We start from the raw sequence: 27,241 nt of genomic DNA on the forward strand, positions 1-27,241 counted from the left end.
CTCATCTTCAACCATTTTTCACCTTTCTTAGTCGTATATTAATGCATAAAGTTCAACTTGTTATTAACAGCATTAGCATTACATTTTTTTCCCCTCATTCAGGGATATTCCAGACTTTCGGTTGGACTAATCCTCTAAAACTGTGTAGAGTCTTGCCATAAGGATACACATCGAGGTAGTACACGGGGATCGATCACGAGACCTGATAACTATCAAATTACGGAACCAATCAGATTATCTGCGGGGACATTAGCATTACATATTTGACTTGTTGTAATTTTGTCTATTATGCTAAGAAGCATTTGTTTAAGGTTAAACTACATACACCTTTAAATTGATGATTTGATTTTAATTTTCGTATTTGATATGCCAAATTACAAATTTAAGTACCTAGTTCAACATACATGTACGATGTTGAAACCGATGCATTTGTTTCAAAAGCCCTCTTCTTAAATACATAAAATCAACATATAAATCTAATTAGTAATATTATCTGTGCATTTTAGGGTGGCATCCTGAGATATTATTCATTTTCCAAGTTCGATGCTAAAAAAAATAATCAAATCATAATTTTTTTCCCCTTAAAATATGTACTGCACTTTTCTATGACTTCCTCTCGAATTATAGCAAGTTAATACCTATCTAAGACTTACCTTGTTGACCGAAGAAAACAAAAAGAAATATACACCACCTTAAATGACATGGAATAATTACTAGGAGCATCTAGAAAGGGAAATTACTACAGAAATATTCAGCATCTTCAAAAAATTTGCAATAGAATCTGGAAAGGAAAATAATTATTCCATGTTTACAAATTGTGCTCCAGGAACTTTTTATAGACTCTTACACCAAAAAATTGTGATCCAGGAACTTTTTATAGACTCTTACACCAAAAAATTGTGATCCAGGAACTTTTTATTGTTCATGGACGCTTACACCAAAAAAAGCTCAGAAGGCCCTAGGGTTTGTATATTGGGCCGTAGCTATTTGGGGCAACTAAACCTGTTTCCCTAAAATACGGTATTGAGTATACTTCTTTAAAACCCTGCTTAAACCCTGCTCTTCTTTCCGCCTCTTTAGACTCTGCAGACCAAAGAAGAAGACTCATCTTCTCTCCATCCCCCTTTTCATCTTCGTACTCCCATTGGCCATCCATCATATTCTGCAAATGGAGTTTTGGGGTAAGCTTCGCTTTCTGTTGGACTAGTTTTCAGGCTTTAAAGTCAGGATAGCTGTTCTTTTTGCTTTTTTTTTTCAACCCTGGATACTTCTAATTATCATTCAATCAGCTGTCTTTGTGGAAAAAAAGTTGCCATTGAGTGCCTTATGAGATAGTTGCACGATATTTATTCAATTGTACAGAAGAGCAGCCTTTTTATAGACCCTTTGCAGGGTAGAAATTGAGTCTTTATTCCCGAAAATTTTTTGGTGCCTGAGTTGTATGGTATAACCAAGTTGTTTTTGATATTAATGCTAACTCATCTGATGTTAATAACTTTCATAAGGTTATTCTAAGAGCTAGCAATTGTTATTTCTCATTCCGATGATTTATCTTACAATTCAAAGTTTTTCTTTTTCTACTCATTGTGAAAACAATTCAATCTTTCTTGTTTTGCTTGAAAAAATGCCTGCTTTGTACTTAATATCTACCTTCTATTTTCAGGTGTTGAAGTCAAGCCTGGAGAACCTCTGAAGGTCAAACCTGAAGTGTTCAGGCTTATTCACATCTCCCAGGTCGTAAGTTTTTACATAGACCCATTTTACTAGAGTATAGGTTTAATGGTCTGAAGAATACTTAATTAGTTTTACAGGAAGTTACGCATGCTTTCATGACAAAAAATGTATCTTTAACTTTTGCAGGCAGCTTTGGGTGAGATAAAGGATGGAAAAGGGCCAAAGTGTGTTCCGATTCATTTGAAGGTTGGCGACAAAAAATATGTTATGGGGACTCTTTCAGCAGAGGATAGACCACAGTTGATGTTTGACTTGGTTTTTGAGAGAGAATTTGAGCTCTCACATGACTGGAAAGATGGAAGCATCTACTTCGCTGGATACATTGCTGATGATGACAGTAGATATCCTTTTACTTTGGTTTATGACATGTTCACGCTGATTACAAGCTCCTAATCTGTCCTTAGAATATGCTAATGCATTCAAAGCAATGAAATTTTTTAATAAAAAATCATCTTGAATTTAAAGGTATCATGGCATGCTTTCTGTCTCGCTTAAATGTATAATTTCCTTGACAATATCTTTTCTGTCTTCACTGAACTTGAAAGCCATAGTGGTGAGTTTTGCCGTTTTTATCCAGTATAGTGGTTATTGACGTCATCTCTTTTCTTATGATGTTGCTAATCTTACTTCTTATCTCACAAGATGGTGAAGATTTCTCCAATGAAGATGAAGAGGAGGAAAATCAAGTTGATGAACTTCAAAATGGTAGTCTTTTTGTCTCTGCTTTTGGTGTAGCTAGTACTTAGCAGTGCTTTTGCTCTCTTTAGCGCTTGTTGATAACTTTTACCATGATTTTTCTTACGGTCCAAATTAATTGATTCCTCATTAAACTTGTCAGCCAAACTTGAGCCTAACGTTGGCCCGAAGGCTGCTACGAATAAGGCTCTTCCTGCTGAGCCCAAGCCCTTGGAAAAGTCAATATTGAAGAAGGTGGAGCTAAAGAAAGACAAGACAGAATCAAATGAAGATGATGATGACAGTGATGTTAGCGAAGATGATGATGAAGGAAAGGAAATTAGTGAGATGGAAGAGGATTCAAGTGATGCCTCAGCAGATACAGTATGAACTTTGTCCTAAAAAATCACTATGAACTCTCTTAAAATTGATTTCTTAATCTTTTGGGTTACCATTGTTATATCGTGTTTATAAATCCTAATGTTTTTGTGCCTGAATAGACAAAGAAATTTGAGTGACCTGAATAAGTTGATATCATAGAGCCATTTACCATATGAGAGGAATTGTGTACTATGGTTTTCATCTCTAAGAATGGAAGGAAACGAAGAGGAAAAGAGAAACAATGTTCATCTTATATGCATTCTTGTTCAAGTTCCATAGTTAGACTGGAATGTAGTCAACTAGTCATTACGTGGGTCTTGCCATATCTTTTTTTTAGAGCAGTAATGATTGAAGAATTGACTGCTTGTGGCATGTTTGTGTTTTCTGTGCGTTATTTATTGATAAATTGTTGAAGCAGTAGTCTTAGGGCTTATGAAGCATCTGAGAATTCCTATTTAGCTTCAGTTTGGTCTTTTCTCTTGGTTTCTTGAAAGAAATTCTTGTCAACATATCCTCTTCTTCTAGAATCTGCTTGCTGACTTTTTGTTCCCCTTCACCTTTTTGTTTCTTATTTATATTCATTAGCTCTTTGGTATCCTTTTCAGGACTCAGAAGACAGCGACGATGAGAATCAATATATGGTATCTCAAAAGGTACTGTCACCTGAAGTATACATTCAATTATTGCAGTACTAATAAATGTCTGACTTCATGAATTATTTTTAACTTTTGAAGACCAAGTCTGGGAAGAAAAGACCACCTGAAACTGCTACGGAGATGCTTGTTCCAGTGGCAGCAAAGAAAACAAAATCAGCTGCACCTCAAATATCGGGTAATTTTTTTTTTTTTGGTATTTGATTAAACAATTAATCAAGCTCCTAAAATTTTGCGTGTCAAATAACCATCAACCTAGCGTTCATTATCTAGCGCCTTAGGCCGAGCGCTGACCACACAAAACAAGTGGCGGCGTGGTATTCCACAGAGAGAGGTTCATTAAATGTGGCACACTTCTGTGTGATGGGCGCATATTGATGCTTTCTTTGGGCCTCCATGGCCGTTTTGCTGCTTCATTATGCTGGCAAAGCGAGGGGATTGCCCTATATCTTTAATAAATTTCTTGTTTCAAGTTTTTTTTCCCTTTATTTTTTTTAATGTACAACAAATTCTAGATTCCTTTAATGATAGTTTTCATGTCGAAGCAAGAAAGATTTTGTTGCGTAGAGGCTCTGTGTTTAGGATGACCACAATCAGCATCTCATATTTTCCAGCCATAATTTGCTTAAAACCACATATATCTGAGTAACTTTTTGTTTCGGGACAAAAAGATGTGGCAGCAAAGAATAGCTGATATTGTGGTGCTTTTTCGTAACTATTATTCATTCTCGTATATTCTGCTACATTCATGCAGGTGGGAAAAGTCCATCTGCAAATGGAAAGTCTGGCAGTCAAGTATCTGGCAAATCCTGTAGCAAGTTTGTCCCCATCTAAAGGCCTTTTCTTTGTCCCTCATCTCTGTCCCTATGACATTGACATTTATTCTAATTTTTTTTCCAGGACATTCAATTCTAAGAATGCTCTACAGTCTCGTGCCAAGGCTAAGCATGGTGGTAAATAAAATGTGGTTAGATCTCTGCTTTTGATTGTCACGATTTTGGTACTGCAGACATACGGATGCATTGGGGATTTAGCAATACTTCTCATTATTATAGGTCTACAATTTTGCATAGTGATATAGTAGAGACCTTGGGATCCTTAGTTATAGTGCTATACTGTAGTTTCTGCAACTGCTATGTGCTTCAGGATTTTTATTTATCTCAAGGGATTTATATACAATATTGTTGTGCTGTTACCTGCCAATGTACTTGTTTGGTCATGGTATATTGAGGTGAATTTTTCGAGTAGTAAAAGGCCTTCAAGAGATGTTTCGAAATTTCAGTAGGAAATATTGTTAATCTTCGGGTTCTTTTGCTTAAAAATTGAGAGGGCTGAATTAAGTAAACGTTTACTGTTGTATCACATCAAACAAGAACCAGCAAAAACTGAAACTCTGCATTTAATCTTCAAGGTTACAGTCATTTGAGAACGCATGTATATTGCGAAACAACACTAGAACTCATAGCAAAGAAAGATGGATTTATGGATGGAATCAAAGGAGTACAAGAGCTACTCGGTTTAGCAGGATAAGTCCTGCTGAAACGAAGATGGCTTCTCGATAGCCTACTCCATATTAGTACATCGCCTTTGATTATAGATTAATGCTAGCTTCTCCACAAGTAAAGAACCATCAATTTATGACTTAGGTTTTGAGTTTCAAGTATGCAATTACAGCATCAAACTCAGAGTTATTGGCAAACGAAAGCTCATGCAAGTCATTGTGTTAAATTCTCGGTAAAGTGGGAGAAACAAGGATTTTGACTTGCATGTTAAGTGGATTTCAACGGCATGCTTCAGAGTTATTTCCTCAAGCCATTTCACATATAAACTTATAAGACGTTATAGCTGTGAGTACGAGTAGTCGGAGCATGCATTAATTACTGTTTTACATATTTTGTCACATTACCTTTGTAGCATGATGCACTACTCGAATGTGAAGGATTTTTTTTTTTTTTTTTAATTCCAAACGAGTATTGGCCCCTTCAAGAGGCCTTTTTTTTGGAGTTTAAATGGTAATAACTCGAAAATATTTTGTTTTTTTGGTAAACAACTCAACAATGGACATCTAGTTTTTATCCAAGAAGTTTCACACTTTACATTACATTTATGCTGCTTGACTCTTAATTTTATCGTCTCCCATCCACCCTATCGCAACCCATGCTCTTTTTTTTTTTGGGATAAGTGAAAGGTGAGAACCTTCTATTTACTGTTCTTTTATCCGCTATTTTTTCTTTGAATTTTTTTCAGAGAATTTTAGAACTTATATCTCTTGTTTTTCTAGACGTTTAATTTGCGAAGCATATGTGGTGGTGAATAAATGTTAGATCTCTACTTTGATAGCACGATTTTGGTACTACACGCGCGAAGATGCATTGTCGATTTAGTAATACTTATTATAGTTCTACAATTTTGCATAGGGATAGAGTAATAAAGCTTTGTGTAGCTCGTATCCTTGTATTGGTATACTACAATTTTTGCAACTGCTATATGCTTCAGAATATTTATTCATCTAAAGGGGTTTACATTTTAGTATTCTTGTACTTTTATTTGCCAATAAATGTGAAGTTCTTTTGATTTTACCTTGTTACCTTGTTGTTTCAAGGGTTTGCATTATATTACAAAAAAAAAAAAAAAAAAAGCAAAACTGAAACTCTGAAATTAATGATCAAGGTCAAAATAGTTTGAGAAAACATGAGATACTATGTCGAAAATCACTATTGATCCTCTTAAAAATGCGAATGTCTTATTTTAATACAAAAGCAACTCCTTTTAGTATGATACATTGTGCTGAAAAGAAAGTGGCTGCTCGATTATTTAAGGCGGCATTCCATACCACCTGAAATTATAGATTTCTTTTTTTTTTTTTAGCCAACCAAAACAGTACTTGGAATCATAGATTGATTCTGGCTTCTCCACAAATGTAGCACAGCTAATTTCTGGCTTAGGTTTTGAGTTTTAAGTATGCAATAACAGCCTCAAATTCAGCGTTATTGGCAAACACAAACTCGTGAAAGTCTTTGTTGTTGAATGCTCGATAAAGCGGTGGATTGGTGGGAGAAATAAGCGCTGTTGCAGGCTTAATAGTGGCATCAGTTGGGCAACCTACGAAGGTCACAAGTGAGTTCCTGGAACAAACTGAATTTGTAACCGCTCGATGCACAGCACCTTTCAGCTTTCCATTGCTAATGACCTGTACAAAAATGCAGCAGAAGAGCCAAATACCAAAGAGTCCTGAAGTTTGGAGAAGTATCATATATGGAACATACATATTTTGAGAAAGGCAAGTTTTAACTGATTGTGGAGAAGATAAAAGTCTATACCTCCAGTAACAAACCTATGTTCACCACAAATGCATCAGGAAGGGGCTTAACGCCAATCCAATGGCCATCTTTTTCTAGTTGGAGCCCATACACCTCTTGCTGAAGAAGAGTTAGGATTGCAGGATCAGAGTGTCTGCAGCAACCCAAGGCTAATGCAGGGTCTGGGCATGCTGGATAATGGTTGATGGAGAAAGCTAAATTATAGTTGTCGAATTCTTTCTCAGTGTCGTCCGCTTCAAGCCCTAAACCTTGATAGATCATGTCCATAATTTTCATGGCCACTTTCCTCACTTGAGTTGTGTATGGTCCTATAACCTCTCTGAACAGGAAAGTTAATCATGTCATCAGTCAAAATAAAATTAATCAATTGATTATGTTAGTTTTTCAAGCATCCGGGGAGCTTTTCATTACTTTTTTTCAGACCTCCCCCTTAGTTTGATCAAATACCTATCATCATCCTATCATTTTTCCCGTCCAAAAAAAAAAAAAAAAAAGTTCCATATAAAGATGACAGAAATGAGCAGGTATCCTGAAACCCAATGTGATGCGGCTAAAATTATGGTTACCGGTAGTTCTTAGGTTTGTCAGGCCAAGAATTGATGTGGTTTTGCAGAGGATGACAAGGGTGTTGCAAAGTATCCTTCCAGAAATCGAAACCTTGAGCCAAAAAATACCCAGAACTTGTATAGAGTCTGCATCCGGCCTTTTCTTCCAATGCAACGGAGTCAATATAGTACTGTGCTTTCTCCTCAGTGGACATGCCAAAGAACTCTTTGCTCACATTCATAGCATCAGCCATCAACTCCTTTGATACTCCATGGTTGATCACCTGTTTCACATATCATATACAATCCAAATTACCTGATATCTAAAAAATATAACTGGCTACAACATTTGTGAATTTGGTGCGAAGTAAATTAATCACAGATTAACCTGAAATAGTCCAAAATCCTGACCAGCTTTCACGATTTGCTGGACTATGTCAGCTCTGCTGTAATCTAGTCCGTCTCCGAGATCAATCACCGGTATATCATTGCTTACTGGAACAGGCATTCCTGGCCTTTTTTCCTCAGGTAACACATAGTTATCAGGCAAGGATTTCAAGTTGGAAGACCAACTGGAGACGAGGGATGCCATTATTATTTCTCAAAGAACAAAAAGCTCAGGTGTAGCCATTGGATCAAGGGAAAAAACCCTTCTTATAATACTGCCGCCTCTGAACTGGTGCTGTCCAACTATCATATCAGTCGGCCCGCATTGCGTTGAGTTTGATTGATTTTGGACGAAAACAACTTGTGCCCTCCATTGCTTATCAAAGAAACTTTTGACAAATTGGTAGATAGAAGCTCTGAGGGAAATCTGATTGATATGATAAGGAAGCATATATTTACAGAAAGTTTGTTAGCTGATCCAGATGTTCTTGACTGTTGGGATTGAGAGGGATTACGTAAATAAATAAACAAAAAAATCTTTACCACATATATAGTGTAAATGATTTTGCTGGGTAGTTGTTGCAATTTGGATGACAAAACGTATTTGGACACCCGCTATCCAGCTTATAAATTATAATTTTGGGGAGGTGTTAAATCCACACCCTTCGTATTTTATCCTATACATATATTATTAGGTAGTAATCTTCTTAACTTTTACAATTTTGATAAGTACCTTTCCACACAAGAAAATGAAAGAACAAAGTATTTTATTTTCAGATAGATAGATAGATAGATAGACAAAATGCACATCCCAATTTCAGTGTTAATTTTCTATTTGTCAAATTTAATTTTCTTGAAAAATTATAGATTTCTAATTCAATTAATGCTTTCAAGCAGAAATAAAATATTCGACACAATGAAACATAACTCAGGTAGTCAAATGCTTGCTTGTAACTAATATCAGCACAACGGACACAGCTCATATCGTAACTAATACATTACTAGTTGGAATAATCAATGAGATAAGTGAAAAATCACTGTTAATTGAACCATTTTGTTTATGAGAAGCAAAAATTAAAAAAGTAAAATGTTCGATATTACCCTCTCCTCCTTTGAAAAAATGTGTTTTGATGCTGATAGGCACTCTATAAACTTCCAAAATGACCGTAAATAAATAAACTCACCTCGCATGAGTTTATCTTTGGCACATGTTGGCATCTATCCCATTACTGGGTTTCGTTCTGAACTTCAGACCCTATAGTTGGCTTCTTGTGGTATTAAAAAAAAAACAAAAGGATAATCGTTTGCTTCTAGTTTATTGTTAAAACATGTTCTGCATATTACAAAAGCAGAACATATTATTGTTTTCTAATGAGTTCGGACGGTGTGAATTTAATATTAATGGGAATTTTATCCTCACTGTACTTGAAGCAGAACTGATATAGGGATCCCATTCATTTATTTACTCCAGAACAAAAATGCAAAGACACTCGCAAAACTCACCAGCAAACCAAGGAGAAACTCCCAAGATTGCGCTCGTCTTATATGATTACAAACCAGTACAAAATGAAAAACTTCATAGAAACTGTTCAGTCTACGAATAGCTAGAGCGTAAACCCAACAAAGGAAAAACAGCAATTGCCATCAGCCAACCTACACAAACAACCTGAAAAAGTTTACAACAGATTATGCTCATCATAACAATTCAGCTCAGGAGCCAAAGGCACTCTAGCATCCATTAGTCTTCTATGCCCTTGAAATCCTGCACATCCCTGTCACATCAAACCTGTTGGATCAAATTCTCTGACTTGGCAAAACCTGTACACATTCCATGGTAAGCCTTAGTTAAAATATATTCTTGGTCCTTTTAAGCAGGGAAACCTGGACCTGCAAAACTCGAGATGCTGTAAGATAACACTTTTTAAAGTAAATTTCAGAGCAAAGAAATACAAGTTCAAGGTCACTAGCCTGGTTTTGTTGCGGTGACAGAATACCTGACTGCACATAGAATTCAGAAACATGCACTGCACACGCATAATAAACGAAAAATGCACACCGCATGCATTATTACAGCTCGTATTCCTACTACAACACGCTTCCCAATGATGTCCTAAACCAAGACCACAACTAATTGCACAAGACCCTACCCATGCGTTATGTATAAATTTACTAGAAGCATTCTGCTTCTACATAAAAGAAGAAAAAAGGAACAAAGCTAGGAAAACTCAGGAAAACATACAACAATCATGACAAGATCTGCTCATGAGCTAAAAATGACATTGAGACAGACATGGTAAAGTTGATCAACAAGCAACAACATCACAACTAACACAGAACCGAAAACACCAAGTCTATGCAATCAAAATGTCAAAGTGAAGGGCTCCCTCAAGTGTGTTTAAAAGATATCAGGCTTGAAAAACTTGCCCAACACAAAATTTACACCGGAAATTACCTTAAATAATTGAGCAATGAAACTCCTCAAGTAATTGTTCCCATTACAGGGATGAAGAAAAAAAAAATCTAACACATGGATTGCCTTCAAAAATTTTTAAAGAACCATAAAAAGATTTACCATCAACTGATCTCTACTATTGTTATGACAGAAAAGACATGAATGATGATGTAAGACAGTATGAGCTATAGATGCACAGACAACACAGATTAGTTTTTACACTGTGGCTGGCTACAATCAAACAAAGATCATGCAATGCATTCAAGCACAGACACAATATGATGAAATCAGAAAGCCAAAAAAGGGTGCATATTTTTTTCACAAGCCATATCACAGAACTGTAAACCTGCACACCACCTGCACAGTGGAAAATGCGCAGTAAGCTACGTTTAGACAACAGGTGGCTCCTCCTTTGAAAAGAAATTCAACTAAGGAGCAAAGATAAATGAAAATGATGAGAGAAAAGAAAACGAACCACTGTCAGTTCGATATCCATATGGTGGCTCCTGTCCATAATACTGATCTCCATTTTGTGCATACCCATTGTCCTCACTTTCGTTTTTCCTGTTGCTGCTATTATCATTGATCTTATTCGCTAGTTCTGCTTCTTCTCTTTCTCTGTTCCACATTTCAATCCTAGCACGTCTCTCTTCACTACCATCCCTAACAGGACTTCTATCTCTCCTGCCACCTGGACTCCTGCTCCTACTTCTTCCCCTCCTACGGTCAGGACTGGTGCTCCTATGCTTCCTGCTTCGACTCTCATGGTGATAATCTCTGTCTTCATACCTTCTACTGTGACGATGAGAACGCTCTTCATGGCTGCGATGCCTGTAAGGGCTTCTGCTTCGGCTCCTGCTCCGGCTGCGCCTTCGGCGATACCTCCCAAATAACTGACGTCGCAATTCCCTAATTTCACCAGTTAAATTTGTTACCAAATGAAACAATTAATCTAAATTTATTGATTTTTTTTTTCAACTACAACAGAACATTACCTGCTAATCCTTTTGAGATGCATGAAGTTACAGTAGCCACCACGATTGCATGTATTTTCTTCATACTGTCTACAAGTAGCTTCACGAAAATCAGTCACAGGTGAAAAATCAACAATGATGGGCCGTCCTGCAGAGGTGCCACAATCAAGTTTTAGCCTCATAATAATTTGCAAAGCCCAGAACTCTAAATCATGCAACTTGTATCATCAAATAAAAGAAAAACTAACGGGAAAACATGAGGAGGAAAATCAAAAACATTACTTGCATAGTACCGCCCAGTGAGATTTTTCAATGCATTTGCTGCTTGCTCTTCCTCTCTAAACTGGACATAGACATTTCCAACCTGGCAAACACACCGTCATAGACATTTGACCTGTCAATTCGCAACTCAACTAGGGAAAGAGGAATCTGAATTTAGTTGTCAGAAAATTACCATGTGGTCAGCCAAATTGTCACAAATATTCAAGCTCTCAATCACACCATACTTGCTTAGCTCCTCAAAAAGATCTTCATAGAAATCCTGCAAATTCAACAGAAATGTCCACCACTGAAACACATTAAACTCTAAGCAAAGAGGGAACAAACGGCCACTATCCAACACAAAATCAAACATAATGTAACTGAATCCTGACATACATGGTTTGTAATACTTTATAATGTTCCTTAATGGCACCACATGCTCAAGAAATTGTAAAGGCAATTAGAGGCACCAATCTTCATCATGAGAAAACTTTGTAAACGAGGACAGAATTAGAATATTCACGTGCCTATGTGAATACAGCATCTATGCACAACATGAACAAAAACTAGAAATCTTCACATGCTATCAACCAGCTGCAGCAAGTCTTGACATGCAGAAAATTTACAAGTTATAAGAAAGCATGAATACCTTTTAGCAATTAACAAAAGAAGGCACACAGTACACAATGAAACAACACAGAGAGTCCATAAGGAACTAATCATCTAATAGACTGTTCCTTTCCAAGGTAAACGGGAGCGGGAGCAGATGTTCCTTTAGTACAAAGCTACATACAATTGAACACAAATTCCGACTCCAATTCCTGTCCGCAAAACCTAGGATGCGCCAGTATGCATTATACTTTGCAGTTAAAGTTCATACCCTAATATTCAAGAAAATTCCGTGCCTAAGACTCATGTCATATTCATCAAAGAATCCTATAACCAATAATAGGGACAGAAAAAAATCCAGTTAGAATTTAACAGAATTCCCACAAAACAGACAGAATCTAGCTGAACCTGACATCCTTTTCCCAAAAAAATTATAAACGTTCACACGACAAGACAAACCTCCACTCACAATAAAGCACACCCGAATGCACGCATATGAAAACATGTGGTCAAATTTAATTGAAACTACCTAAAAATTCAACCAATGTGTCACAAATCAATTATAGCTGAAAACAAAAACAAAAATCCATAGCTCAATCGATCCCCTGACATGAAATCTGTAATGCAGTTGAGAAATTCAATACAATCTTCTTAAAAAAATTGCAACAATCTTCTTGAAAAATTGCAAACCTCGAAGTGCTCTTGCATTTTGTGAGGGTCGATCGGCTGGCCCTGGGCGTCGACGCCAGGAGTAATCACATCAGGCCGTTGATACATGTTGGAGAGAAGCAGAGTCGGACTGATGCTAGGCTTGGTATGGAGGCGAGAACAGCGGTCGCCGTGACGGCAAGCTCCGATCTTGAAGTAAAAAGGGCAGTTCACTCTGTCTTTCTCCGTCCCAAAAATCGAGGCCAAGTGTTCCGCCATTCTCCACCACGTCCTCCTCCTCCCGCAGCTGCAATTGATGAATTTACAGCTCAATTTGATAAAAGGATCGAGAAAATTGAAGTTCTAGGTTTGGTTACTTATTGCTTTTCCCCAATTTTTCTCTGTTTCGATAATGACGGTTTAGTTTTTATAATTTTATAAGAGGAGGAAAATTTTCACCTTCTGGATGATTCGACTGGCGCAGGGATGTCCTTCGATGAGATTATAATATGAGACAATAATTTTATAACGAGGATCACCACGGTGGTTTGCCCGAGAGGTTAAGGGGGAAGACTTAAGATCTTCTGCACATAAGTGCGCGTGGGTTCGAACCCCACAGCCACCATTATTGAATTTTCATTTTGCCAAAAAAGGGAAAGGAAAAACCAAAAAAAAGGAATATTTGTTGCGTTTGCCGGGAGTCGAACCCGGGTCTATTGCTTGGAAGGCAATTATCCTAACCGTTGGACTACAAACGCTTTTATGAACAAAGAAATTTTGTTATTATTTAAACAATTTTCAATTCGATTTCATGACAAGAAAAATTATCATAAATAAATGTGTACCAAATTCATAAAATAAAAGCAGTTTCTACATATGTAAAAGGATATCACAAAGAATTATGATTTTCAATTTTCTTTTTTTTCACTTAATCAATAAAAATCAAACCACATTTCCTAGAAGGGACAAAAAGAACAAAAACAAACGACTTGCATTTTCATATTAGAAAACTGGTTTTACACATTAACCATTTTAGAAGGCTTATAGCGTTCATATTGCCTGACAAGTCAACTTGGAATCAAATAAATACAATGCATTAAGAAATTTAAGCGATTTTTTATTTTTTGTCCAAAGAAGAAATAATAATTTACTTAAAATTTGAGTTTGTATATATGTGTGTGCATGTATACACACACATATTTTCTTTTTAAGCTAAAATGGTTTTGCCTTGGTGATATTTCCACACCAAAAGGGACATATAGGGAGCAATTAGTGAAAAGAGTTAAAAAATAATAAATAAAATCAGGAGAAGGGATTATTGTGAAATCGTTAAGCTAATCAAATTCATTGGATTAGATTGAATAATAAGATGGAAGGATTGTAAGTTAGATATTTTGAATTTTCCTGCTTACCCAAAAAAAAAATCATTGGACCTACAATGGAATGGATAATGATGCCTAAGGAAGCCCAAAATAAAAGACAGTACAACTGATTGGAGTTGAATGGGCGACGAAGAAGCAAAAGCCCATTGAGGGCTTCCTAGCTAGGATAAGGCTTCTCCAAGCGGCCCTTGGGCATGAGAATTATCAGCTGCCGTGGCAAATAAAACACTATTCCAGTCTGCGGCCTCGAAGTGGTTCGATGTTGAAACTTGAAACCCATTCCTAGTTCCAAACTACAGCCACTCGCCATGATTGTTCAACAAAGCTAGTGTTTGAGCTCGTCACAAAACTCATAGCCCGTTTGAAGTATTATTTTCTCAAATTAGTGGTCTGACGTGCATGAGATGAAAAAAGTGATTAGAAAATATGTTTATAAAAAATATAAATTATTTTTTGAAAAAAAAAATAACAATCCAACCAAGGCCTTGATTCAGTTGATAGGACCGTAAATTTGATGATCATCAAGTCAATTGGGTAATCATCAGGTCATTGATTCGATTGTCAAAAGTGTTTTTTTTGTTTCCTTCGTAAGATTTGAAGTGTCCTTAGATAAAATAAAAAAAAAAAAGAGTCAATTAGCTTCTTGCTGGCATAGTTCGTATGAAAATCATGTGGTAGTATGCCAAATTAAGACTGTTGTCTACGTTTAATAGTCTAGAAAGCTTCGTTTTTGGTTTTTGACCTTTAGAAACTATATAGGTTGTAACTTGATCTAAGCCCACTAGGCAGATTTTGTTTCCAACACTTTTGATCAAAAGGAATGAACCCCATTTCTGGAAACCAACTTTGAAGTTTGGTAGGTTGATTAAGATGGTAATTTGAAGCTTGCAAGGGAATAGGGATAATCGGTTCATTCAATCTACACAAGCTCCTCGTGTTGAAAGTCTCTTGGCATCAAAATCAAGTTATTGCTCAAGCCGGCTTCTGTGTCAGTCCAAGAATTTATATGTTATGTCCTAATTGCAAACTAGTCCGGCATAGCAAGTATGGGATTGATTCTCATGTTGAATTTATACCGTTTTATCCAAAGAAAGAAGGTCGTCTCGTCTCGATGAGCTGATACCACTTTCATCACCTCGGACAATAGCTAGCTAGCTCTTAATGTGGGTTCTTCCAGGCTTCTTGTGATTTTCTTCAAATTACTTTGCTTTGTTAATTCATGAATAAATTGCCCAAATTTTAATAGCTGATAGCTAATAGTTGGAAATATCCTACCAGCATCTTAAACAATTAAAGCCCTCAGAAACATGCAAATTGGCCCTTCTGAGGACCCTGTACATGTATTGCATCTAACTTTAATGAATGATAAGCTGAGCATCCTAAGTAACCTGCCGACAATTGATCAATTCCTAGAGGTTGAATTTAACAGCATTACTACTTTTTTTTTTCAACAAAATGTGGCAAGTTAAGTTCACAAATAACTCGATAACAAAGTATGCTTTACCTGTACCCGATATGTCACTGGTTCGAGTCATCAAGAAACTAAGCGAGGAATCACTGTTGATTTTCTTTAAATAAAAGGAGAAAAAAAGTTCACAGATAACTGTGACTGTTGTGTACATCGGTAAAGATTTACTTCTGCTACTTCATATGTGGGGAAGTGAGATATTTTTCTAAGTGAACAGCCCGAATATTCCTTTGTTTGGGTGCCGTACATCACAGCGAAGAACGACCCCATTGTACTGGCGGAATGGGGTCTAAGGACTCCGAAGTTCCCAAAGTTGAAGGGTGTGGGGAGTAACGGAGCCAGTTTGCCAACCTATAAGAGGGGGACAAGACTAGTTTCCACTGACAAACGCAAAAACAGATCCAGCAGAATGAGAAGACTCCTCACCAAACAGTCCTAAGGTTTATACTTATTTGAGTTTGGACCACCAAAAAAAGAATGGTTGGTCCTATTCTAAACATGTTCAAGAAAATTTACACTATGCCTCTGATTGTTATCTCTTTTTCACTCATTTATCTATTGCAGACCCTTGTCGTGTGTCTTTTGTCTATTGCTGCGTGCGCTACGATTTTTCTGGTGTCTGATGTGAAAAACATTTATACACCCACAGCTCTGGTTTTTCCATGTTATCTGGAAGTTAAATTGGACTAAACGGAATTTGGGGCTTAAATTATTCGAAATGTTGAATGGGGCAAAATAAGTTGCGTCTGCATTACTCAAATTGATTTTGCACTTTGGAAAAGATGTGTAGAAAGATCTTGTATATTAATGTAATCATATTTTGGTGTCAATTCTTTATATCTTGTGATCTCTACCGCCAGGAAATTTGGAAGTTGAAATTTTGCACACCGCCACATGCATCCAAAGAAACACTTGCTATCGACTCCATTCAATTAAACAAGAGCTATCTAAGGGCATGGTTCAATTACAATCTATCTATGTCCTTGTCAGGAGGACAGGCAATCTTTAAGAGTCAGTGGGACAGGTTTGCCAGGGCTGTAGTGGCCATTTTTATGTTTATATATAACTGCACATGCAGGCCTGGAAAATGGAAACTGAAGATCCAATGCTGGTGCTGGCCTTCTGCTACATGTTTGTACAATCTACCAATCCCTAAAACACATGTTTTAACCTTTTCGTCTTTCTCTACCCCACTCTTTATCTTTTCTCGTGGAGGGAAGTCATCAATCTTGTTTGCCGTTGGGTAGGTTATCTGATGGAAGTCCTTAAAAGTTCTTGTATTAAAGTGTTGGGCAGGTTATCTGATGAAAGTCCTTAAAGTTCTTCTGCTAAGTGTCACTTGCACAATGGATAGAAATTCCACTTTTCCTGCAATAGCAAATACAATCGATAGGATGAATTGGGTTCTTCTATAAGAGCAAAATACAACTGTACAGTAATACAAGAGATGAGTTCGGTATTGAGCTATATATAAAAAGAACTGGATGGATGATAATAAACACACAAATTTTGATATTGCATTCAAGTTTCTTTTACTCCTCCATGATTAAAATGGACCACATGAACACTAAAACTTCTTCATGGGCGGTATTTAAGCCATTCATTCTTGGCATTGGGTCTTGCTACCTACAAATGTGCCTTTAGTTTGAATTGAAAGAGTTTACAGAACAAGAAACTTGGTTGAGAGATTAAAGTTGGAGAGCTCTATTAAAAGCTAATTAAACATGGAGAGCCCAGACTAAAATTTCCACTCATCCAGCCTGTTTTTAATGCATATATGAAGTTAAATTTGGTTTTACTAGTCCTACCAGGAGCATAGATTGGCGGGCAGATGATTATCAAGAAGTGCACTACGAACTTTTCAGAGCAAGTATCTAGATAGATCCCTTCAATAATTATCAATGTCCACTCTCAAGTCTAGCTTCCAGATATGTATCATGCACCGACACACAATTATACAAAAATATAATATATATATATAGTGATTAAAGGGCATAGCTTAAAGCAGCCGCACCTTGTGCTTTAGCCAGATTGACATATTCTGATTGTTTCCCGGAATTAATCATTCGTTGACACACACAGTACACACACTACCAGGCAGACTGATAGATTATGTGAAGTACTAATTTCATGTTTAACCTAATTTTTGTAACATTGATGAAGATTGTAGAGCTTTGCTGCAGGTGATACGAGTGTAAACACACTAGCAAATCTGACTTTAGTTTATCAGTTAAGTACGTGAAGTTTTCTTCTGTTTTTCCTAAGCTTCATAGAGAATCCGTTATCAAGGGTCCAAGATTTCTCGCTGTGACATGGACGTCTTGACCTACATCTACGTGTGTTCCTTACACTTCAATACGTGCCATTCTTGAAGATGAATGTTAAAATATGGTTCGAACATTTGTCCAAATGTGCCTTTGGTATTTATGTCCTTCATGATACCAGAACTGACAACTAAAAATGACTGTTTAAATATGGTTTATGATTTTGGTGCCAAACAAACCTTTGGTATTTATGATGTTCATAAGACCTAATTAAACAGCCATAATTGACACTGAAAACGGCTCTGCCCTGTACTCAATCTCAACTGCTTTTCCTTTCTAACTTTGGCCTTTTTTTTTTTTTTGGAGAAACTACAAGATACTTGCTTTTGGATTCTGATCTTGACTTCTCAAAAAAACCTTTAGTTTTTCAGAAAATCAGAATCAGTTCAGAACTAAAATATATATGGGTCCATCAAACTTTGGTCCCAATAAATGTTTTATCTTTTTCGCAGGAACTAAAGAGACATCATTGACACTTCTGCAACTGTCTATTACATGCACAACGTGATAACTTAATTCTAGTTATGTTTAAGATGCCTGAAAAAGAAAATTCATCCATAAACATTAATGAGATGAAACCTTCCTTCTCCTTCCAAATACGATGGCAATTAATTACATGCATGAAATGGTTTGCGGGTCACCCGTGTGAGGAGAAGAAAAGGAGAGAATCACTGAATCACCACTCCAGCACGCAAGCCAACTTTAGGTTTCAATGGCCTCTTTACATATCAAACTGTAGCCAATTGCTGGAATTCCTCCAGCAAAAGTAAATTTTTTATAAGAGTTAGTACCTGCTCGAGCTAAGTTTTGCAGCTTTGTAGTGATGATTGTTGCTGTTCCATCTAATGTTGCTCTTTTTGAGGATAGTTGCTTCATAATTAGACTTACACGAAAAGGATTAATATGCATATCTTTAATATATATATATATATATATATATACCAATCTTCGGCTTAATTGGAGGAGGAGACATTTAACCTAATTTAATGGTTCAATTGATGTATCAAATCAGATATGACCCCATGTAACCAAAATCAGAGATGATGGTAACAAGGATTTAGCATAACTTGTGGTTTTAAAGGCGTGTAATGAAATCCAAATCATTATCAAAGTCACAATCCATATAGATTCTTGGACAAGACGGGGGCAGTGGCCATGAAAACGTATTCATGGTTCCTGTCTCCAACAGTAATGGCGGAAAGGCAGTTAAGGGACAACGATTATTATTGTTGTAATGACTTTCCTTGCCAAGACAAAATGAAAAGCATAGAAAATTTTGAAAAAACTGATGCTTTATCTTTCCATGATCTTCAGAATCTGAGTGCCATATTTTCAGGACTCAAAGAAAAGGATGTATTAGTTTTCAGAGTGAAACATCAAAATGAATTTCGATATTCTCGGATTAGGGGAAAAAGGAAGAAGAAGAAGAAAAAGCAAAGATATTTCACTCTTTATGGATTTTTTCCCTTTTTTAATATCTTCATAAAAACTAGAAAAAATGCCCTAAAAACATTTAGTTTGCTTGGATTGTAAATTATTTTCATAATTTGATTTGGTTACATCATCAACACTTTTTTAATCTCACATACGTCACATTCAAAAAATATTACAATATATTTTTCAAAAAATTACCTCAAATAATCTCCTATAATGCATGTGCCGGCATCTACAAGCTCTTTGATGCTTGTAACAAGAAACAGTGACATGTCATGTTCCAATCTTGTTCTTGAATGTAGACATTAAAATAAACAATTCTCAAAATTAGAGCAGTCTAAGAAGTGCATCATTTTCATTTCACATGGAGTTCTGATGAAGAGTGAGAAGTGATGAATAGACAAGGCCCGTTATTTTTGAGTTTTATTTTGTTTTGTTTCGACTGTAAAGAACAAACGCTTCAGAGACTTTTTGACAATTGAACAAATTCCCAATAACAAAGGATTTTGTGTTTCTTTTTTCAATGGAAAAACGGCTTCAAAGAGCACTTTTCCAATTATATAATTGAGCATATCCCAAAAACAAAGGATTTTGTCTTTCGTCTCTAAACGGAGAATTCAATAATCAATGCCGCATTTTCCTTTCTCATAGCTAGGAGGAATGATTTAGAGAATGAGTCGGTGATAAAATTTGGGAAAGAGGAAGAAGAGTTGAGCATTGAACCTTCTTCACTTCGTTTCCTGTAAAATAGTTCTGATACATTATGTAAGAACAGAACCTGATAAAGAAAAGGGAAAAAAAGAAAAAGGATAAGCAAAACTTGTAATACATTTATCCTGTTGCCCCCCAGGTTATTTTCCTCTCAAGCTGAAAAATTGAAAATTCAAATGACCTGACAAGATTAAACACAATGTCACACAAATTACAATCGCTATGGTAAAATAAACATAATCTATGTGTGCTCTACTCCATCTGAGGTTTCAGCAGCTTCAACTGTTTCTGATCTATAGAATTGCTCATAACAACATCTTCTTCTTGATGTCTTCCTAACGGTGCCACGGGGCTTTTTTTTTCCTTTGGAAATGAAGTTCTGGTTTTGTTGACTCGAGTTCTTCATTTCTATACTTGTGTTTTATCTCAATGGTAGTAAATGCAACCAAATCTTCACTAAAAGAAGGCTTTTGTATACACATTTTTGTGTAGGCTTGAAAATGACAGTAACAATAATGATTGCTACATCCTGCTGATATATGCCTGTAGCCGAGAATCTGGTCACTAAGAGGTTGGCACAATGGTACCAATGTAGCCGAATCCTGCAATTGTGAAGGTTATGACTTGGAGGAAGAGGTATATGAAATAGTTGTTCTTCCCATAAAGGAAATCATAGCATCCACAGAAGAAAAGGAACACCGCAAATCCCAGCTCCGTTAGATGAATTCTGAAAGATCAATGATGCAAGTTAGGACCCATGATGCCATTATATTAGTCAAAAGAATGAGAAACTGTGCAAGTGATCATCTTTTTCTTTGGAAGTTATCAAATATTGCTGCATCCCGAAACAAGTCACAGTGATGAATTTTCACCTGTCACCAATCTTCAATCCAATTTTCTTTGGTTTTGCTTTGGCGACGTTTGATTTATTCTTCAGAGCATCTCCCAACTTTTCTGTCACAACCCATTCATTAGCTCTCTTTGCCTCTAACAAACCAATGAATGTAGCCTTGGTTCTGTGCAGGGACATCACATTCTCGAACAGAATCCAATAAAATAATAGATGGATCGACCTGCATATTTACAGGGTACATTTCAGATTTGCAGAGTCCCATACTGTGATTCTTGCTTTAGTTTATGACTCAGATAAAAGTTGTACTAGCACGCAAACAAATCAGTTTGTCACATATCTATGGTCCTCCATACCTTGGTGTTCCAACCGAGTTCAGAGCGGTGATGATGCAAGGAATGTAAATTGCTCCCCACTTCGGTACTTCAACTTCAGGGACCAAAATTGTCAAGGGAAGTACAACACAGTAAAAGAAAAAGGTGATCATGTGAGCAATGACTTTTCGGACAAAGAAGAAGCTGTAGATCACATAAATCTTCTTCCACAATGCAATTTTCTGCAGAAGAAAAGTAAACGAGACTTAATTATGTTACCTAAGAATCAATTAACGTAGCTCATTCCTGTCTAAAAAATAAATATTCTTAGGCCTCATCAGAGAATTTACCTTATTTCTGACAATTTCCATCACCATTTTCCTGAATAAATTTGCTGGACCACACGACCAACGATGCTGCTGAAAACGGAAGGCCTTGAATGTACTTGGAAGCTCACTTTTGACCTGTTGCAAAACAAAAACAAAATCATACCCCTTAAATCAATTGGCAACATTCACAGCTACTCAACACAAAAAATGACAAACCTGCAGGTCCCCGAGGTATACAAATTTCCAGCCTTTAAGACCGGCTCGGACAGCAAGATCCATATCCTCCACTGTCGTCCGGTCCTTCCACCCGCCAGCCTCATTGATAGCAGCTATTCTCCATATACCACCAGTACCTGACATTTCACAATTCTTTGGTTATAATATATTTGGTGTTTTCATTACCAAATTGAAGGTTCAATACAATTCAACTGACTGCAATATAAGTAAATAAAACTTCTTGGTTCAAGAAAATCTTTCGACACTTTCTTATGTCACTTAGTACTGAAAATGGTTCATACATTGTACTCCTAAGCCCCCTGCTATGAATAAATCAAAATAGTTGCATTTGACCCCTTTTTCCTTCCTGCTTCGTAAATCTCACCCTTCTCCTATTAAAAAAATTAAAATAAAAAATAACCCATAAAAAACAACAGAGAATATTTACTGTTCAAATATTTATTTTTCTTTATTATTATTATTATTATTTTTTGGAGTAACCAAGCATATAATTCTTATGTCAACAATTTGCAATGACCAAGAAGCAGGCAGCAGCAGAACAAGGTAGCATATTGGCAAAAGTGCCCAGTTCCATTGCTTAGCGTGATCAACAAAATAAAGTAACTCTAATCATGATGCATAATGCACGTCCAAATCAGCTTGATTCCCAGCAAAAACTAAAAAAGTCATGCAAATAAATAGTACTACTTAAACAAATTGACTGGAAAAGAGTCCCAACAACATTCGCAGCCTACCAATAATACTTCACTTACCATTGAAGCCAAAGAATGCATGAGTAGATGATCCCACTTCTTGCTCCACTGTAAAATGGTAATCCAGCGACATCTCTTGCATCCTTGTTAGCAAGCACTCATCAGAATTAACTGCAAATTCAATCATACAAACAATTAATAATAATAATAATATGGCTTGAATTGGAGACTTTTTTTTTTTTTTTACTCTTACGAATTCAAAGTAATTTTTTATAAAAAAAAAATTATAATTAAACCTAGAAACGTACACTAGTATTTAACATGGATATTTATTTATTAGCAATCCAATTTCTGGTGGAGTAAAGAAAAAAAAAATTTAGGGACAGATGTAGAAGATCATCATTCATCATGTGGTGTGGGCAAAGAATTGTATGTGGACAAGGCGGTCCAGGTCCGGTCCCAACTCCCAATTATATGCTACAAAAGAACCGTTATTTTTCTGACATCACGTGACTAAACAATTATTAAGAAACGTTGCCACGTCATTAGTAGCACCAAGAAGCAGTTTTTTTTTATTCTTTTTTTTTTTACTTTTTGTGAATTTACCATTTTCACCTGAGGTGCAGGCGTCGTCGGTGCACACAGTACAACTGCAGAAACTCTAAACTTGGGGCACTGGGCAGAGAATAAGGGCACGTGGAGGCAATGAAATGACAAATCTGTCCTTCGGTGGCCCTCCCTGTTGACCAATTTACTTTTGCTCGTATTTTAGACTTTTCCTTTTGATTTCATGCGCGATGCGCTATCAATCCTATGGAAGACCAAATCTAATGGTTGTTTTCTACTTAATAATGAAATGACAAAACTACCCCGAGAGTTTAGCACTTTTATGCCGGCTAATGCGGGGGAGGAACTGTTACTATCAGCTGAAAGTCGGGATAATTAAGTCAAATTAGAGGACAATTAGTGACAGCGAAACTTCGCTTTCTTAGACCAGACTTATACTGACACGTCTCACGTTGCTGACTAAGATGGCCAATTTTGTAAGGGACAATCAAGACAACACTCATTTCTTTACCCCTTAATACCCAATTAAACTGTGTCTCGCAGTTGAGAAAAAGGTTTCTAGGTGTCTTTTCTTTGTCAAATCTATCTACAGCCCCTTTGATAGTATAGAAAATTAAAAAATCGAAAGATTTTGGCTAATCACTCAGCACTATTGATGACTAATTAAACTTAATAATAATGTATCTTCGCGAAAATAAGCAAAGGTTTTGAATTCAAAACTCCCGACTTATAATTCTTTTCACCTTACCACTCAACACAACCCTCCATTGTATTTTTCGGTAACATGTGCAATGTTTGGAATGCAAATGATTCCAAGTTTCAATGCATAATTTCTTAAATTGTATGTATTCTCTAAGTGTAAAAAACATTATTATAAGGTAAAGTTTAATTAATGGGTTTGTAGTAGTGAAACTGGTAGGACATGTCCATGGATTTAGTATCGTTGACTCTGAATATGATTAGGAAGTTCTTTTTTTCTGTAAATTTAGTTGTTGAGACAATAAAAATAGGATATAAAGGGAGAAGGAGTATAAATATAAATAAAAGTAAGAATGGTGGGTTTAGTCTGGGGGGAAGGAATGGGAGTTGAGTTTGATCATTGATGTGGATTTAATTGGTCTAACACCGTGATGTACGGTCGCATTTTCGCAATCGGGTGGTCCCACCTGGAGACTAATTGAATTGCCATGGACCCTCGTCACACCATGCGGTCCACAACAAAACAAATCTATCAAGAAATACTAGAAAAGAAAAGAAAAGAAAAAGAAAAAAGAAAAAAGAAAAAAGAGAAGGGTCCCTATTAGATAGAGAATTGATGGAGGCAGAGCATGGATACACGTAACACATTAGTCTATTTGACTGAATGAACGAAAGGTATGGTTGTCACTAGTATCGCAAAAGTGTAGCTACACTATCACCGACACTTTTGTGTTCCAAAATTAAGGTCATTAATTTGGTCAATATGTTTAATTAATTACAACTAAATGAAGCCTAATTAAGTGTTATAACAAATAATGCGGGCGAGCAGTAAGGGTCGGTCACTAGGAGTAAACTATCTAACTTATCGAGTCTCACCTAATATTCCAAAGAAAATACTATACTCGAAAACCATCATGTTTTTACTTCTACCAGCTCGAGTAAGCTCCTAATGTGCCAAAAATGCCAAAAAGTTACAAATAATAATAATAAAGAGAGCTTACCAAACCTCCAACGAGCTTGGACAAGAGCAATATCAGAGTTGTGCACGAGAAAAGGGATGGCTCGCCGGAGAAAATCCGGTTCTGGCCGGAAATCTGCGTCGAAAATGACCACGTATTCACAATCTTTGACATAATCATGCTTTAACCCTTCTTTAAGAGCTCCGGCCTTGTACCCCCCTCTGGTTTCTCTTATTTGGTACCTGCAATTAATGCCTTTGCTAGCCCATCTTTGGCATTCCTTTTCAACCATATCCTACGGCATTGATAGAGGGTAGGGAGCCCATCAATGACAAAATTATGGAAATTTGTAGTGGAAGATGCAATAATTCTGTTCCACAAAGTAGGCCTCAAAATTGGAAATTCAAGAAAGATTTTAATTCTAACAGGAAGATTAACTAGATTTTGGAATTAGTCGCTAAAAAGAAAGACAAAAATTTACCACTTTCTAATTGGTGTGAGTATGAAAACTAGGCAAAATGTCAAAAAGATAGTAGTGTCCTTGGAATTTATGGGAGAAAGTGTAATATGGGATTGTGTAATAACAGAGACCACAACAGGAAATGAGCCTGGATCTAAGGAATATTGAATTATAAAACACGAAGACCCAAAAAAAAAATTAATGCTGTTTTTGACCGCGAAGATTTATTTATCCTTAGTGTAGTGCATCAAAATTTCAAGAAGCTAAACAAAATATTGCAAGAATTTTTAAAAGGGCACAAAATGATTATTATATATTCAAAAGTTAAATTGGATTAAAAAAAACTTTGAATGGAAGAATTTGTGAAATTATGGAGATTGAATGAGAAGATCCCAAGCTGCAATTTAAACTTGATTTAACGGACATTTCCAAATTATAAGCAAAATTTTGAGGCCTATTTGGATGTTGTCCAAGTTGTCATTAAATTTTGACTACCTTAATGATGGGGTCAGTTGAATCATCAAGAACTTGAATCACAATACGATCGGACGGCCAAGAAAGGTTACATGCAGCTCCAATGGAGATCTTGTAGACCTGTACCCAAATAAAACCACTTTCATAAACAACCGATAAAATTCTCAGCTTTTTCCAGAGCATCCCAGACACCAACAAAGAGCAAAGTCACCAGCAATGCAGTAAAAAAATCATGGAAAGAAATGATACTGCTAGTCGTACAAGACAAACCTCTTTCTCATTGAACATGGGGATTTGAACAAGAACCATTGGAAAAGCTGCATTTCCAATCTCCAAATCATCCCGCATTGGCTCCCATTTGTATCTCTTCTCAGGCTTCTTCCAGAAAATCTTCACGAGAATGATCACGATTCCCATGTAAAGCCTCTCAATGAAAAGCATGAGGGACATGGCCAAGCAAATATACACAGCAAGCCTCAATAATGGGACAATCAATGGTGCTCTAATCAACTCCCAAATCAGCCCAATTTGCCCTGCAATATCTGCCGTTGACCCCCTAAAGTCAAAGGACTCCGGTATCAAATTTGCTGCGGAAATTTCTGGCATTTTCTAAGCTTTCGACCCTCCCTCAGAAAAACAGAGGAAAAACAGGGGAGCTGAAACAGGGGAGCCTTATCTCACTCTCACCCTAAATAGATCTGCCTTCCCTTTTTATACACGCAAAGGAAGAAAACACACAGTCACACACTGATGAATTATCAGCAATGTGGTTAGTTGAAGAGCAAGAGAAGCAGTTGAACTGCAGCTAAAAAGGGGTAAGGATAAAAAGCTTATGTATAGATCTCTGCTCTTTTCTTTGCTGTTTTTGTGTTTTGGTATTTTGGGGTGTTTTGGGAGCCCTTTCTTTTGTAGGTTGAGCAAATCAATACTGCTGTTTCTTTCTGTTATCTCAAAATCGAGGAGGGAAAGAGCAGTAATGAGGCATTCTGCAGAGAAAATGAGGGGACTTGGGAGGAGTGGGAGAGAAGCAGGCAAAACTAGCAGCAGTATCAGTGCTAGCGTTGAGGAGTGGAGCAAGTAATGCAGAGAGAGAAGAGGGAGATTTTATAGTCAGTTTTGGTCTAATTGATTGATGAGCATTATAAAGTATTTACCCGGCCATTTTTTTTACCAATGGTTTGTGTCCCATGTATTCTCCCTAAAATGTCATATTTCTCAGTCAATCTTTAATTATATAAAAAGAGAAGGACTTAACTAGTTAACTGTTCCAGCTACTAGAACAAGTTGTCTTTTTGTGCAAAACAGAAAAAAATTGCATATTGGTCCTTCTCCGGCCGCCACCCCCTTTGGTCCGGCGACCGACAAATAATGGCAAGTGCCATGTCACCAGATGCAGAGCTTCTAAATTGTTGCATACTGTCAATGCAGCGGCAGCTACAATTGGATTTTTCTTTTTTTTGGCCAAGATAAAGTTTATAAAGTAAATGTTATATTTAAACTAGCATCTTTGCTAAATGTGATATTGAAATATCAGTCTGTCTAACGGGTGCTCACAGAGCAATTGTTAAGATATATTTTAGGTGTTATATTTTTTGAAAATATAAGATTAATTTGGGAAAGTAAATAAATACAAGGGAAGGGTAGGTAGGATTAAATTCAATGGAGGATAATAATTATTAGTATGTATATATATGGTAAGTTA

General features: G+C 36.5%; 4 protein-coding genes and 2 non-coding genes across 7 annotated transcripts; 2 read left to right on the forward strand and 4 right to left on the reverse strand.

Annotated features, from left to right (window-relative positions):
* Positions 1 to 1,067: 1,067 nt before the first annotated feature.
* On the forward strand, positions 1,068 to 4,724 carry LOC113775825 (histone deacetylase HDT1-like). The gene is made up of 10 exons (XM_027320848.1): positions 1,068 to 1,181; positions 1,664 to 1,734; positions 1,861 to 2,075; positions 2,268 to 2,287; positions 2,377 to 2,439; positions 2,573 to 2,793; positions 3,396 to 3,443; positions 3,525 to 3,621; positions 4,198 to 4,261; positions 4,344 to 4,724. The coding sequence occupies exons 1-10, from the start codon at positions 1,169 to 1,171 to the stop codon at positions 4,402 to 4,404; spliced, it is 873 nt and encodes a 290-aa protein (XP_027176649.1). The 5' UTR covers positions 1,068 to 1,168; the 3' UTR covers positions 4,405 to 4,724.
* A 1,452-nt stretch (positions 4,725 to 6,176) lies between these two features.
* LOC113782742 (hyoscyamine 6-dioxygenase-like) lies at positions 6,177 to 8,149 on the reverse strand. The gene is made up of 4 exons (XM_027328652.1): positions 7,697 to 8,149; positions 7,330 to 7,592; positions 6,764 to 7,082; positions 6,177 to 6,633 (listed from the first exon to the last, which is right to left on the reverse strand). Exons 1-4 carry the CDS (start codon positions 7,898 to 7,900, stop codon positions 6,385 to 6,387), a joined length of 1,035 nt encoding a protein of 344 aa, XP_027184453.1. The 5' UTR covers positions 7,901 to 8,149; the 3' UTR covers positions 6,177 to 6,384.
* A 986-nt stretch (positions 8,150 to 9,135) lies between these two features.
* Positions 9,136 to 13,033, reverse strand: LOC113760911 (splicing factor U2af small subunit B-like). Of its 2 annotated transcripts, none has more exons than XM_027303672.1 (6): positions 12,682 to 13,033; positions 11,576 to 11,662; positions 11,404 to 11,485; positions 11,143 to 11,269; positions 10,623 to 11,056; positions 9,136 to 9,513 (listed from the first exon to the last, which is right to left on the reverse strand). In XM_027303672.1, the coding sequence occupies exons 1-6, from the start codon at positions 12,916 to 12,918 to the stop codon at positions 9,476 to 9,478; spliced, it is 1,005 nt and encodes a 334-aa protein (XP_027159473.1). In that variant the 5' UTR covers positions 12,919 to 13,033; the 3' UTR covers positions 9,136 to 9,475. The 2 variants fall into 2 exon arrangements, with proteins under 2 accessions (XP_027159473.1, XP_027159466.1); XM_027303665.1 differs by having other exon boundaries at positions 9,136 to 10,504.
* Positions 13,034 to 13,181: 148 nt separating this feature from the next.
* On the forward strand, positions 13,182 to 13,264 carry TRNAL-UAA. The gene has a single exon. It is a non-coding gene; the product is annotated as a tRNA-Leu (tRNA).
* Positions 13,265 to 13,325: 61 nt separating this feature from the next.
* On the reverse strand, positions 13,326 to 13,397 carry TRNAG-UCC. Its single transcript has one exon. It is a non-coding gene; the product is annotated as a tRNA-Gly (tRNA).
* A 6,539-nt stretch (positions 13,398 to 19,936) lies between these two features.
* On the reverse strand, positions 19,937 to 26,633 carry LOC113768169 (glucomannan 4-beta-mannosyltransferase 2). The gene is made up of 9 exons (XM_027312799.1): positions 25,810 to 26,633; positions 25,561 to 25,659; positions 24,648 to 24,900; positions 22,441 to 22,551; positions 21,668 to 21,804; positions 21,473 to 21,586; positions 21,165 to 21,364; positions 20,831 to 21,031; positions 19,937 to 20,685 (listed from the first exon to the last, which is right to left on the reverse strand). Exons 1-9 carry the CDS (start codon positions 26,143 to 26,145, stop codon positions 20,523 to 20,525), a joined length of 1,614 nt encoding a protein of 537 aa, XP_027168600.1. The 5' UTR covers positions 26,146 to 26,633; the 3' UTR covers positions 19,937 to 20,522.
* Between the last annotated feature and the right edge of the window lie 608 nt (positions 26,634 to 27,241).

This window comes from Coffea eugenioides, chromosome 1 (assembly GCF_003713205.1).
Source record: "Coffea eugenioides isolate CCC68of chromosome 1, Ceug_1.0, whole genome shotgun sequence".
NCBI lineage: Eukaryota > Viridiplantae > Streptophyta > Magnoliopsida > Gentianales > Rubiaceae > Coffea > Coffea eugenioides.